Source organism: Vicugna pacos, chromosome 3 (assembly GCF_048564905.1).
Source record: "Vicugna pacos chromosome 3, VicPac4, whole genome shotgun sequence".
In the NCBI taxonomy this organism is placed as follows: domain Eukaryota; kingdom Metazoa; phylum Chordata; class Mammalia; order Artiodactyla; family Camelidae; genus Vicugna; species Vicugna pacos.
Genome location: NC_132989.1, coordinates 54,924,588 through 54,939,393, shown reverse-complemented (window position 1 = coordinate 54,939,393; position 14,806 = coordinate 54,924,588). Strand labels below are relative to the sequence as shown.

The 14,806-nt window shown below is 35.6% G+C and overlaps 1 protein-coding gene across 1 annotated transcript in view; it reads left to right on the top strand.

Annotated features, from left to right (window-relative positions):
- The window catches only part of ERAP2 (endoplasmic reticulum aminopeptidase 2), a 37,445-nt gene extending 24,745 nt beyond the window's left edge, over positions 1–12,700 (top strand). Inside the window, exons 13-19 of the mRNA XM_015246734.3 lie at positions 284–467; positions 4,562–4,718; positions 5,206–5,390; positions 7,903–8,064; positions 8,576–8,716; positions 10,536–10,617; positions 11,398–12,700. Coding sequence (XP_015102220.1) covers positions 284–467; positions 4,562–4,718; positions 5,206–5,390; positions 7,903–8,064; positions 8,576–8,716; positions 10,536–10,617; positions 11,398–11,541 — 1,055 coding nt within the window. The 3' untranslated portion in view covers positions 11,542–12,700. The remainder of the gene's footprint in view (positions 1–283; positions 468–4,561; positions 4,719–5,205; positions 5,391–7,902; positions 8,065–8,575; positions 8,717–10,535; positions 10,618–11,397) is intronic.
- Positions 12,701–14,806: the final 2,106 nt, after the last annotated feature.

Genomic DNA, 14,806 nt, shown 5'->3' with positions numbered 1-14,806 from the left:
TTATCTGGCTTACTGGGCCCTTGCATGCCTCTTAGACCTGCATAGATTGCCTTTGAGGACAAATGCATCAGCACTTTTCCTAGGAATTCGTTTATTTATTAATTTAATAAGGCCATCATTCCCAAATAAGCCGTCCAGTGGACTATGAAAATATCATTGTGAGCCTTCCAAAACTTTGTTTTCCCACTGGTTTATTAGTAACAGTGTGGAGACTAACAGCTCTGGAGGTGTCACTGTTATGTATGTTGATAAGGAAACGCCTATGCCAATTTTCTCCTCCTAGACACTCTGGACTTACCTGAGACGACCAGTTGGGTGAAATTCAATGTGGACTCTAATGGCTACTACATCGTTCACTACGAGGGGCATGGATGGGACCAACTCATTACGCTGCTGAATCAGAACCACACACTTCTCAGACCTAAGGACAGGATAGGTCTGATTCATGATGCGTTTCAGCTAGTAAGGTAGTGCAAAACTTCATCTGATTTCACAGGAAATGACTGATGCATAACCAGATATGCTAGATTTCAAACCAAACGTTCAGTGTTGACCATTCATATGACATGGATTTGAATGGAGGTCCAATACAGGCCACTAGACTGAAGCCTGCCCACTGATAAGGTATTTTGACCTACACAGTGTTTAAAAATTTAATCCAACACTTTAAAGTGTGGGAAAATTTATGTAAAAATCCTGACTTCTGGAATCTCTTTAAAAATGAGAAAATTTGGCAACTGTGGGCCTTCATTCCCACAGGGCAACCATATGCATGATTGCAGTGGGCAGATCCTCCTTTGGTCCAGGCCTGCTTGTGCCAAAGTCCTAAATGGTACACAAAGTCCTGCTTGCCTCACTGAGGGTGGACCCTCCGGATATTTAAACTTTTGACCTCAGATTTAAAGTTTGTTTATACTAGTAGCTTGCTCTTTCACCAAATATCTATGTAATCTATTGGATAAAAGGTATAAATATGGTCATAACCTTTATAATTTCAAATTACTTTGCTCACATTAGAGAAATCAATATAAAATTGGTAGAGAAATAAAGGAAGAATTGACTGCTTATGTTTATTTGTGTTTAGATTTTCCTGAAAAGAAAAAGCATTTTCTTTCCTTTTTTCCATTTATCATCAACAGAATAACATGTAGAGTAAATCAGTTCACAAAGTCACCAACGGGGAAAAAAATTGGGGATCAGGTGGCATGTCATGCACTGCAAGCTTTTCCTACTCTGAGAATTACTGTAATGTACTCACTTTATTCACTGTGACATATTATTTCCTTTCAGTTGCTTATTTAGGTCAAATTAAGTAAAAGTAACCAGCATGACATCTCTCAGGCAAAGCTTCTTCATACAACAGAATTCTCCAGTTAGAAAAGTGAGAGGGTTGAGAGCTTGATCCTCAGTCCCGACAGTCTCAGAAGGACATGGTAATATAGCCATCCTACATCTGAAGGGATGCTTGAACATGAGCTGAGAAGTGGGCTACTGTTAGAGAGGGGGTTTGCCTACTTAAAGTAGAAACTCTGAGCAGATTGGAAAGAAGGTAGATTAAAAATTTAAGAGTAGGAAGAATGAAGAATATTGACAACTCAGCAAATGAAAGCCATTCTTTCAAGTAGCTGCAAAGTGTTTTTTGCTATTTCTAGCCTATAAATATATGGGTAGTCTAAATTTAGCAGAAGGAACCCTACAGTTATTGATGCATCAGTGGAAAAGCAATCATCGTTTCTTCACTAGGTAGACAGGTTAATGAAGTTCCAAGTGCAAATTTTGGTTTAAAATAGACTAATTCAAGTACTACCTCTTCACTTATTGTTTGACCTTTGGCAAGCTATTTAACCTTTTTAACTCCTAAATTTTCTAATCTTTAAAACTCCAGTAACGATAATGTCTATCATACAGAGTTGTTTTGAGAATTGCATCAGATCACGTAGATAAAGCACCAAGCGCAGTGCCAGCTCAATAAATGGCAGCTGTATTGTTTACAAGATCATGCATTGAATAGAAAGATGAGGGGACAACATACAAAAATGGATTTCAAATAATGTGAAATTTGAAAAAAAGCAGTACGTAAGCTTAGGTATTATTATGTTTACAACTACATAGAAAAAAAAAAGGATCAGCTAAAGGTGAAAAAAAACAAAAACAGAAAGAAATATTCCAAGTGCTATTAGTGAACGTGTAGGGTAGCGAAATTATGAGTCTTTTGCCCTTATTCTTTATTTTCCAATTATTTTGTACTTTGTTTATATTACTTCTATATTAAAAATATTTGTATGCAGAGACGATTTTAAAGTCTCATGATATGTCTCAATATTTTTACTTGCCACTCTTCCTCAGAGATTTCTATCTCTTCCTTCCCTGCTTTGTGAAATACCTATTTAAGAGTTAAAGGAAGGAATCAGTGGTCACATTTACTTTGGAGATAAAATTTGACCCAGGAACGGATATTTATTTTAATTAGGGTTTCTTCCTTACTAAATATAACTTAAGACTTGGATCTCATCCAAGTGAGTGGAATTAAAACGGCAACCATAGTTTCCTTACAGAAAAAGCATTTGTTTCTTTTAGTCCAATAACATAAAAAGAAGCCTTGAATTGTTTCCTCAGGAATAAAGTTTATTTCATGAAGGTACCATTTAGCTGAAACTTACAAGTAAGTAGATATAGATTTTTTTTTCCTGTTGGGATAAAGTGTGTCCTTATATATAGGTTTGGACTTTAAGCTAAACAGATGTTTAAGTAACATTTTGTGCATTGATTGAAGCAGAAGGCAGATGGTGAGGGGCTGGATTTTTATTAAACAATAACTGTAAGAAGAGAAAAGGAGTCCCTTTTAAATGAACATTAAGATTAATTTTTTAAAGTAGGTAAATATAAAAGTAAATAAAGGCATTTGTCTTGGTAAAAAATAAATTAAGCTGGACCAAAAAGGAAAACAGGATTCATATAAAGTGATTTTTACCTGTTAAACATTCTTTTTAAAGTTTTGACCCTAGGATGCAATACCTTAACTTCTCTCTTTTGCTGCTACTCTTCGCAGACTACATAGCATCTGAAAGAAAATATGTCACACTGAATGAAGTGAGTACTTTACAGTAATTCTTATAATAGGAAAAGCTTACAATGCACAATACAGCACCTGATCCTTAATATTTTTTTCTGTTGGTGATCCTGTGACCTGACTTACTCTACATGTTAGTCTGTGGATGATAAACAGGGAAAAGGGAAAAGAACACTTTGTCTTTCCAGGAAAGTCTAAAGAGGAATAAACATAAGCAGCCAATTCTTCCTTCATTTTCCTACCAATTTGATATTGATTTTCCCAGTGTGAACAGAGTAATGAATGGATTGTGCACTAAATTTAACATTTAAAATGGTAAAGGCTATGACTGTATTTATACTTACCGACTGCACCATATATTATGATACTTACCCGTGTGGGAAGGAAGAGTGACATTTTGTGGGTTTATGTTTAAAAAAATATAGCAGACCACAGAATCATAGAACATATGGTCCAGCCCTCTGTCTTCAGATGAAATTTTTGAAAAATTTTCCGTAACTCTGTTTTAAAGCAGTATGTCATTATGATTGAGAAGAGTAAAGTCACAACAAAAGTTGGGTCTTTTTAATTTCAATTCTTTCTAGTTTCAGTTCCCTCTTTTTAGATAAGAATTTAAAATTGTAAAAACCCAAAGAGGGTAGAGCATGACATTCGTGAAAAATTCAACAGAGGAATCCTTTGTTCTGGAATCTGTTTCCATATCAAACTGTTAGGCTTAATCTGGGAGTTGGATCTGACAAGAATGGCTTATAGACGCTGCAGGGACACAGGTCCTCTCAGAAACATGTGTGAGACCCTCTTTACAAAAGTGACGGTACGGTGCCTTACTTCCTGTACAGAGGAGACCCTACCATTTCGGTGTTCAGAATAATAGTTTTGTTGTTTGTTCTTCTCATTAAAATATAATGTAGAGAAGGCATATCACTTTCAAATCTAAGTACGTTCTTTAAAGAAAAAAAAGAAAATCCATGTTTTGTCTCAATCAGAATAATTGCTGCTTCTCTCTTAGGCTCCAGGAAGGACATCAAAACACAAAAGACATGATAACTGTCCTCAAAGTTCTAAATTCACTTGCAGGAACAATTTAAACCCACAAATTGAACAATTAGAGAATAATGACATAATATATGAAAACTTCGATATTATTTAGTGCTAAATATTAATATTAGCTAAAGTTTATTTCATTTACAAAGCTCTCACTTTTGCTAGGCATTTTTCTAAGCCCTTTACCTATATTAACTCACTTAATCTTTACAACAGTAGGATTAAAGTAGATACTATCATTATCCCCATTGTATAGAGGAGGCAACTAAATTATAGAAAGGTAAGGTAACTGGTCTTAGTCAGTGGCAGAGCTGGGATTTAAACTGAATGGTCTGGATATAATGAGCTGCTTTTGATTTTGCTCTCTAGATCATATTTGTTTTAATATTTTAAATGTTAAGAATGGTAAGATATGCACAAACAACCGACATTCGTTTTATACCTCAGCGCAGGAAGGTTGACCCTGGACAAAGCCCTTGACCTGACTCGCTATCTCCAACGTGAAACAAGCATCCCTGCCCTTCTCAAAGGTCTGGAATACCTAGAATTGTTTTACCACACCACAGACAGAAGGAATATTTCAGACATCACTGAAAACCTCAAGGTTTGTGTTACTTTCAGAAAATTCAATAGGTAAGCACAGTGTTTGGAGGTTCAAGGAGACATGGTCTGTTTTGTGTGAACTCTTGGGGTTAAATCTTGGAGAATCTGAGGAAACTGGCTGTTAGCACAGCCAACGCCTTAGCACCTAATGGTTGGACGTCCCTTATTCCTTGTCATCACCATCCTAAGAGCTCAGTACCAGGATCATGAGCAAAACATCCTTCCTAAGGTGATTTTATCTTGTATCAATTGATATTTCCCTCTCAAGTAGGAAATCAAATCATATTTCTAATGGAGAAACTTTTCTGTTTCTTAAGCGTAGTGGGTGGAGGCCAGAAAAAGAGAAGCAAGATATAAAGATAAGTAGTTCAGTGTTTTGGGAAAAGTTTCTGCAGACAGTTTAGAGTTGAGCCCTTTAGATGGGTGAGTGAGAGCTCTGTTACAAACTAAATTTAGCCTCTCTGTAAACCATCCTGTGCTTTCTGCAGCATTACATTCTCCAGTATTTTAAGCCAGTGATTGACATGCAAAGCTGGAGCGACGAGGGCTCAGTCTGGGACAGAACGCTGCGTTCGGTTCTCTTGAAGCTGGCCTGTTACCTGAACCATACTCCTTGCATCCAGAAGGCAACTGAACTCTTCTCTCAGTGGGTGGAATCCAGTGGAAAATTAAAGTAGGTCTAGACTTCTCTCCTATTCTTTGTTCTTTTCACTTTGATGTAAAAGTCTTTGATCATGCAAGACATTAGATCTAAAACCTTTTAGTGAGGATAGGAAAAAAAACATGCTGGGAATTACATACCCTTGTTTCATGCTCCCATTTAGTAAGTGCTCAATAGATTTTGTGGGAGTGAAGTTTAGGTCCCTGTAGAGCAGAGGCAATAAACATTTGCATGGTACCAGAAAGACAGACAGAGCGGAAGGTGGGGGGGTGCCCAATCTCTAAGAGTAATGCCTTTTAAAGATAAAAAGCAGTGTGAAATGTACCTGCAGTTGAAACATCAGTGATCAGTAGATGAAACTCAAAAAATTAAATTAAATTAAATTAAATTAAAAAGTGGGGGACTTTTTAAAAAACGTGTTTACGTCCTCATTAACCAATAGCACACCACAGGCCAAGCCTTGGACCCAAGTCTCAACTTTGATAGGAAACTGATGACTTTGACCATCTGAAGGATGCATGTGCTGGCAAAATTGATTCTGGTGATTATCATGATTAGGAAGATGCTCGGTGATCAAACGGATTATGTTGCAGTTCAGTTTAGCAGCTACAACCCATAGGTACTAACAGACCCCACTATGTCTTCAGTGTAAGCCTTGATTTCTGTCCAATACATCATTTTACAATGTTACTGCCAAAACTCAGACTCTGGAGTTGGCTGTTTTGAGAAATCAAATCTGTATGTGAATTAAGGAAAATTCATTTCTTAAAATAGAAAAAAAATGTACAATTTTAGTCCCATGTAAAGTAATGGTGTCCATTTTCCCTCTGCCAGATTGTTGTGCAATGCTATCATAATTTCTCGTCACATAACTAAATCTCTGTGAGCTTTTTGAAATCGTTCCTTGACCTCTTCTTTAAAAATAAAAATAATTCCAGTTTCTTCTTTTTTGGACTTTTCCACTCTTTGAGATTTTAGCCTAAAATCAGTTTCAGGGAAAAAATATCTTTTAGCTATATTTTTCCCTTCTTTTTTGTTCATGTTAGAATGAATTGTGTAGGTGAGGCTAAAATATAAACATCCTGCTGCCCTGTAACACAATAGAATATTATTCTGCTTTATGCTAGCCACAAGAGGGATGATCACACACGCAGTAACCCTTGTCCAGTAGATATGATGGTTCAGCATGTTGAATAAGATGCTATGCCTATGAAAAAGTTCTGGGTAGATCTCATTTATGTTTATAATCAAGAATACATAACTAAGTATTGTAGTTTTTTTCCCTAAACTTCAAGACCGCTAGTGTTAATCTTAATGAAGAATTTCCTTTCATAGATGAATTGATTAATTAATTCATTCATGAATTCAAAATATAATGCTTCACATGTCACCTATGTGCCAGGCACTGCTATTGGTGCTAAGGATGAAGCAGTGAGCAAAACAGCTATGTGTCCTACCTTCAAGGAACTGACAGTTTATTTGTTACCAGTTTTCATCTATTTGTACAGTAAAATACACTAATATCAAAATGATATGGATTATGTTTTAATTACTTTATTTTTGTTTTATGATTCAAAGGCACTTGGGATATTTAAGTATACATAGTACTGTGGAAACAGGACAACATTAGAATCATAGGTTTAAATCCCGTCTCTGATAAGGCTAGTAAGTCACCTTGGTGCAAGTTACTTAACCTTTCTGAGCTTTATTTCCAATTTTTAAAAAGTAGGATAATTTTCCTGTCTCCCTGGGCAGCTTTGACAGTTCAATAAGCTGTGCGATCCCTACCATATGGCCACTGTATGATACATGCAAATGTCCTGTCCCATCCCCACCTCTCTGAGTTGTGGTTTTTCCAAGCCATCAATATGAATTTCGGTTTATTATTGATCTAACGACATTTGGGATTAAAAACCATGACCAAATTAGAATCAAAACTAGTTAATATCTTACAGGACAATAAAACCCCAAATGCATGATGTCTTCTTTAGGTGGACAGAAAATAATAATACTGCATCTTAACAGCTTTATAGAATTACAAAATGACTGAACTCTAAACAACTGTGCTAAATTATAATTCTTCAGACCTAGAGAGTCAGGCCTGCTACAGCACACTCTTAATGTGACATTAAAGCAGCAGCCAATAATCTTTTCCTTTAATATAGCATCAATATAGACTATTTAATGACAGAATTCTGTATAGACCAGTGCTTTTACATTTCAGAAATCATTTCTTTTGTTTATTGACTCCACTCACTTTCTATTTTCATCTCCAAGTAGGTATATTTTTATGATTATTATCCTTGTGAACATTTGGTCATCATTAAGGGAAAAAAGCACAAATAATTTGAAAAGTAAAATCACATAGAATATTTTTATGAAAATTTTCCAGAAGAAAAGTTTTAATATGCTAGGCACTGGAAATAACTCAGGGGGATTCTGTTATAGCAATTTAAAATCATAAGAAAAAAGGGGCTTTCCTTTTATAGAGTTTTTTTCTTAACTATTGTGCTTAATATTACAGTATCCCCACAGATGTTTTAAAGATTGTGTATTCCGTGGGCGCTCAAACAACAGCAGGATGGAATTACCTTTTAGAGCAATATGGACTGTCATTGTCAGCTGCTGAAAAAAACAAAATTCTGTATGCATTGTCGACCAGCAAACATCAGGAAAAGTTAATGAAGTAAGTGAATTTAACTGAATTGTTTAAAGTAAACTTACACATATTAAGAGAAGTTACTAAAATTTCAACCACCAATTTCAAAGACATATAAAAATGATTGAAATAGAATTTGAACCACTTTGACTTTACTTCCAGCAATATATATGACCGAATACAAATAGAGCAAACAAACAGATGCTCCTTAGTTATTAGTCATATGATTGATACTAGACAGCAATGTTTTACTTTCAGAACCTTGGAGGAAAATTATTGTAAAAAATACGTTCTTACGTATAAGATGCTAATCAAAGTTTTTTGAAATAGTGAATGAATAACATTACTGCTAGAAAATAGTAAAAGTTTAACTGGAGCATTGAAAATGTTAGCCAGTAGAGAGTTTACTACTGTTTTTGGTACATTATACTTTCATCATGCCTCTTTTTCTCTGATTCTTTGAATATACTGGTAGCCTGAGTTAATTTCTATTATATAACACATACCATGAAAAATAAAGTGGTTTTTATTTCTTCAGATTAATTGAACTAGGAATGGAAGGCAAGGTTATCAAGACACAGGATTTGGCAGCTCTTCTTCATGCAATTGCCAGAAATCCAAAGGGGCAGCAATTAGCCTGGAATTTTGTAAAAGAAAATTGGACCCATCTCCTAAAAAAGTTGGTATCATTTACATCCAGTGTGTGTTCCTTCACCCAGGTATCTCCGTTGCCTGAAACCAAGCGTACTCAAATGGCCCCTAAAGCATATAAATGATACAGATTTTACTCATGTGGTTAAATGAAATCTGTCGATTTTAAAACTCAGTAGCCCAAATTACCCTGTCCAGGTGTAAGGGAGAGGAGTGAGAGGAAGGGAATGGTGAACAGAGTTCTCTCACTCAGCCCAGGCAATGAAGAATTGCTGGGAACAAGTAAGGGTTGAATTAAACCCAGTCACCAGCCCCATGCCCTTACCCTCTCTGGCTCTCTCTCCAGCCCAGAAGAATCCGATGAAGCCATATAAAGGGTATCAAACATATCTAGCTTACTTTGTTGATGCAGTTTTTTCCCACAGAATTTGGATGAGAGCTACTCCCCAGTTGCCTTGGGGAGGTGGAACAGTGGAGAGCTTGAAGTAGCTAAAAGAAATCAGAAGTGCTTTGGGAGCAACCCTTCAAAACTGGACTAGTTATGAATCTGTTCTGGGGTTTCAACTCTTGGAAGAACCAGAGCTTACTCCACTATGCTCCTGGACCTAAAGCAGCCCCAGAAAAACCAATAACAATTAGATTTCATTGGAATGTACAGGATGACATTGCTTTCTCTCACAACAAACACCCCGCCAAGGTGCTCAGCCATTCCTTATTCAAATCTAAAATGTCACTTATGAGCTACTTGGAAAACACCCTGAATGAGAATGAGAGAGCTGGGCAGTTTGCTCTGTTTTTCTTAGTATCAGCTGGCATCTCTGATGTCAGTCATCCTCAGTTCCTCTTCCCTCTCATTTCTCAGCTAAAAAGGACTGAGAATCCTCACAGAAAGCTTTGTGTAAGCAAAAAGCACCTTTCCACTCCTTCCCCAGACCTTCAAGGGGTCAACATCCACATGACCATTAAACAGTTAGAAACTGCTTTTTTTTTTTTAATGTCTTTTCTTAAAGACCCTACTGGAATCATTGTTTGGGTTATTTGCATGACTATCTGTTTCCTTCTGAAAGGATCAGACTTTTCTGCAATGCTGTAGACTTATTTTGTAACTGGAAATTATCCTCCTGCCCAACCATGTACAGAGCCCAGACTTAGGACCATTTCTGTGATGTATTTGTGTTCTGCTTTTCAACAGGAATCCCTTTGATCAGTGGTACAAATTCTGTATAAGACACTGGGGTGAAAAATGCTGTCTTTGGCTTTGAATGAGAATTCAATCAACAATGCCCCCAATAAATAGTGTTTAAACACAGTGGTGTCCAAAATGAGATGAAGAAGAACGCAAGACAATACCTTAGAGTTCAAGAAGAAAATATTACTACATATGCTATTTCTTATCTTATGCTGTCATTTTCTTTTTTACCTTTAACATAGTACATGCATATAATTTATAAATAAAAAGTATGTATATTGGGAAATTCTTGGTCAAAAAATCTTTATTGATGGGTTGCATAAACAAAAATGTAGAGAATGCTGCTATAAATATAAACTGAAATTTAAACATAAACATTCCTGAATAAGCTGGCCATATTTCCTAAAAAAGCTTTATCTACATTTTTATTTTATAATCAAATTTCATAAATTTCATAGCTTTCAGATTTTACTGGATAAATATGAGTTATTCTTATATAAGGTAATAGTATCCATTGTACTGCACATAGTTATATCATGTATTATATAGTTATTAATGTTATTTGAATGTTATTTAAAATGTATGTAGTATGTTATATAATAAACATAGGGCTGGCATTTCTATTACTTAGATCTGTGGGATTCCTTTTTATTTTCAGATTTGACTTGGGCTCATTTGCCCTAAGAATGATCATCTCTGGCACAACATCTCACTTTTCTTCCAAGGATGAGTTGCAAGAGGTTTGTGACTCTCTATTACTAACAATTTAAAAATAAAAGTTCAAATTGTAGAATTGAAAGTTAATTTAGATGTGATCTGAAGTTGTCATTTTATTAAGAGAATATAAGTTGTTTGTTCAATGTCACATAACAAGTAAATGGAAGGGACAAGACTAAAACCTCTTAAAATACATGTGTTTATAACATTCAAAATGAAAATTACACTTGAGAGATGAGTCCTTTTGTATTTTTTTCTTTATTGAAGTGTAGTCGATTTGCAATGTTGTGTCAATTTCTGGTGTACAGCTTTTGTATTATTTTGTTTCATATTGTATCATCACTTGAATGATTATATTGAAGTTTGAAAAAGCACTTAAAGGTCTTTTTAACAAAATTACTCTTGTTGGTAATTCTACTTACCTTTTTTTTTAAGCATTCTAGTGTTTTATATCCTTTTTCCACAATAAATCTTGAATTTATTTACCCTTCAAGCAAATTCAGAATTCTAGAACTTAGATCCCAGATCACTGCTTACTCAATCACTTGGCTCAGTCACTTAACTTCTTTACCCACAGTGTGCTCACTTGTCAGATTTGTCATTCCTATGTTATTTATCCATCGTTTGAAGATAAAGTGAAATAATAATTATGCCAAAAAAAGAAGTAGAAAATAACCTTTTAGAGGTTGGCAGGGAAATGTTTGCACCTGTGTTTGTATAATTTGCAAGCTGTTTTGAAACCCTTTAGAAGAGAAAGTGTTTTATGAACAATGCCAGTAATTCTTTTCTTGCTTATTTTTCAGGTGAAACTGTTCTTTGAATCTCTTAAGGACCAAGGAGTACATCTGGAAATTTTTCAAATTGTTCTGGAAACCATATCCAAAAATATTAGGTGGCTGGAAAAGAATCTTTCCACCCTGAGAAACTGGCTACTGATTAGTATTTAGGTGATAATTGAATCAGCACATCAGATGCAGGCTGTGTCTGCATGAAGTGGGCAAAGCTCAAGTCAGAGTTCTAGAGAGTTTAACCAGAAACAAACCTCAAGAAATCAGCCAGCACAGCTAACTGTGCTCAGCTATCGTCTGTAGCTGACAGATGTATGATGCTGGTGTAGGGGAAGGCCAGTTCAGTGGCCTATTTTAAAGTAAAATTGATAGATAGATAGATAGATAGATAGATAGATAGATAGATAGATAGATAGATAGATAGGCAGGCAGGCAGATAAATGATAGATAAAGAGGCGGACATAGATAGATAGATATAGCTGTAATAGTTTAGCCACAACACAGACTGTCCACATTGCCTCATATTATGCAGCTACTATTTTGCTTCTTTGATACTTTTTAAACCTTCCTTAGCATCCTGCAGTTTGCCCAACCAGGTTTCCTCCAAGGAAACACAGCCAATCCATTAAAACAATGTTTCTTTTGCATCCTTCCATCTCCTTATTCTCCCACTCCCTCAGCTCAGCCTGAACAGTTTATTTAATTTTTACCATTCATGGAAAATCTGAATCAGATTATGAAGCATAAGGATCAGGAAAATAGAGACTTTATCGCCAAATCTCAGATTATTAGAAACTAAATGCCAGGATTTATCAAGGAAGCCAGGAAGGCCTCTTGGCTTGAGTCTCACATTCATGAAGAGCCTCTAAAATAGCCTTTTGAGATCATCTCCAAGTGAGGTAAAATATGTAGCCACAGAGGTACAGAGAAAGATGATACTGTACCACTTTAATCCCTACATTATGGCATTTTTAATAAATCTTTGACAGCTGCTGAATTAGATTGTACTATTGCATATATTTGGGATTAAATCATGGATTAATGTAAATGTTTAAATGTATCATTATATTTGTAACTCACTTTTGGCATTTCTTTATATTTTGAGGGAACTTCTTGATCTGTCAATTGCTTTTCTGATGCTTCTCATAATTGTTTGAATAAGATATTGAAACAAATAAAGAAAACACCACTCTAAATACAGTTCGTAAATTTAATAAATTCATGACCCTACATGTAAGTCAGTATAGAGTAAAAACAACTTCTAGAAAGATTTGAATCAATACACAGATGCTTGGCTTATCTGGGTTATTGAAGGAGGGTAGGGATGTCTGGGTGGGAGTAGGGTGGGAGGGTGTTGTCCAATCCATTTTAAAGTGATGTCGTAAAGATCTTTAAACCTTTCTCTGTTGCCACAGTCAGAGACAGAATAGAGTTTGGATGGACCATGGGCAAGACCCAATACATGTTTTATTAAGTTTGTTTTAGAATCATTTCTTGGGGTCTTTGAAGCGTCGCTGACTTTAGATTTGACCTATTCATGGTCCTTCCAGGGTTCGTATAAGTGATACCTAAGTGATATCCCTCTAGAATTATATGTACTTTGGCATAAAGAAACTTAAAGAGTAAAGAATACTATTTTTTCCACAGAGATAATATGTAAATTAAGCAGTCAAATATGTATGAGCTTCAGTAGAACTGTGCCATCAACCTTTCCATAAGTAAGAAAAATTCTTTCTTTTGTGTAGTTATCTATCTCCCATATGTTTCTGAGTTTTTAATTTTCTTCCTTTTAGTTCCTTAAATACATTTTTAATTTCACAGATTCTTAAAAATTGAGTACAGAAAGTAGCAGTTTTATTATTTGATGAGAATAAACATGAGAAACTATAATGAGAATAAACTGTACCAGTAATGTTTTAATGAATAAAGAGTTTTGAAAAAAGAAATGTACTTATTATTGTGGTATGTCAAAACCTTTGCGATAGATGCCAGACCCCTACCACAGCTAAGGTTTGGCTAAAGTGAATTTTACTTTCTTTTACCCTGAATGAATAAACAAGTTGTGAAAAGGTTATATACAAGACCATGAATAATAATGGAGTAAGCAGACACAATTTCTCCACGCCTCCCTGATTCCCTACAGAGACACCAGGTAAATTTTGTGATCTCCAAAGCCCACTCAGAATGAGAAATCTTCCAGACCAGGGGAACCTAGAGCAACGACTTGTTCCATTTTAGGCTTTGTGTCAGGGAGAACAAGCGCGTCAGCTCTAAGGGTCCAGCTGACTACCATGACAGGAGTTTCTTGCCCTACTTCATGTGCGCGCTTCTGCATTTCATTCTTTGCTAGGTCATTGGGTCTATCTGAGGTTCCAGAGAAGCAAGCCTGGCCAGGAACCACTAGGAGAGATCCTGATTTTCTCAGGGAAGTTCCTAGGGGATTTTTTTTTCTCTTTCTTGGGATTTTGGCAGGGAGGGGAAGGTGGGGGTTGGATTTATTCCATCCCAAACTACAAGGAGGACCTCTAAATAGTCATAGGATCTAGTTTTCTACTTAAACATTTATATCTACCAAACACAAGTTTGTTTTTTTTTAATAATGGCCAAATTTTTACTCTGCAACACCTCTTTACTTACATTCATTACGACCTTACTTCCATTTAACTATGTCACTGTTTTTCATTCGACATGTGATTACCTTTGTCCTCTGTCCCCTCTACCCTCAAAGGCTTAAAAACTGAAGTTTTGGATGCCCTCAAGGTGAATGTTGACTTCAGCCTTCTGCTTAGCCCTTAGGATTCCTGCTTTCACTTAGTTTTTCTATCTTTGAGTATTCCTTACTAACTTTTAAGGTCATCAGTGCATTCACATAATTTAAAAATATAGTTTATTTTACATTTTTAGTTATTTTTAGCAAGAAGGTTCATCAGGGTACCTAGTCTAGCATGTTCCCAGAAGCCATGTTAATTTATTTTCCAACATGCAAATGCCTGACACTTTTACATAAGAGGCTCCTGAAGATGAAAATTGGTTTGTGGTATTGACTGTGTAGTATTGATTTCTCATATATAAGGTTGTGGGATGCCTAATACTATATCATACTTACGAAGTTAGCGATATAAACAAACCATTTGTTCAGGATTTAAATCAGGAAAAATTTCCAGTACTTGTAAAGAGAAATGGTTAGAAAGTCTGAGAAATGCAGACTTAACAAAATCAAAAAACACTTCTATGTCTCAATCATTTTTGCAAACTTCACAATCCTAACTTCAAGATCTTTTGCTAGTTTGCTCACCTTTCCCCCAAAGTCCTTATCTTCAATCATACTCCTACATATGGTCAGGAAACCCATTTTCCATGAATACATGACTCATTAATTCTCATCTTTGGGATTTTACACACACGACTTCCCACACTTCAAAAT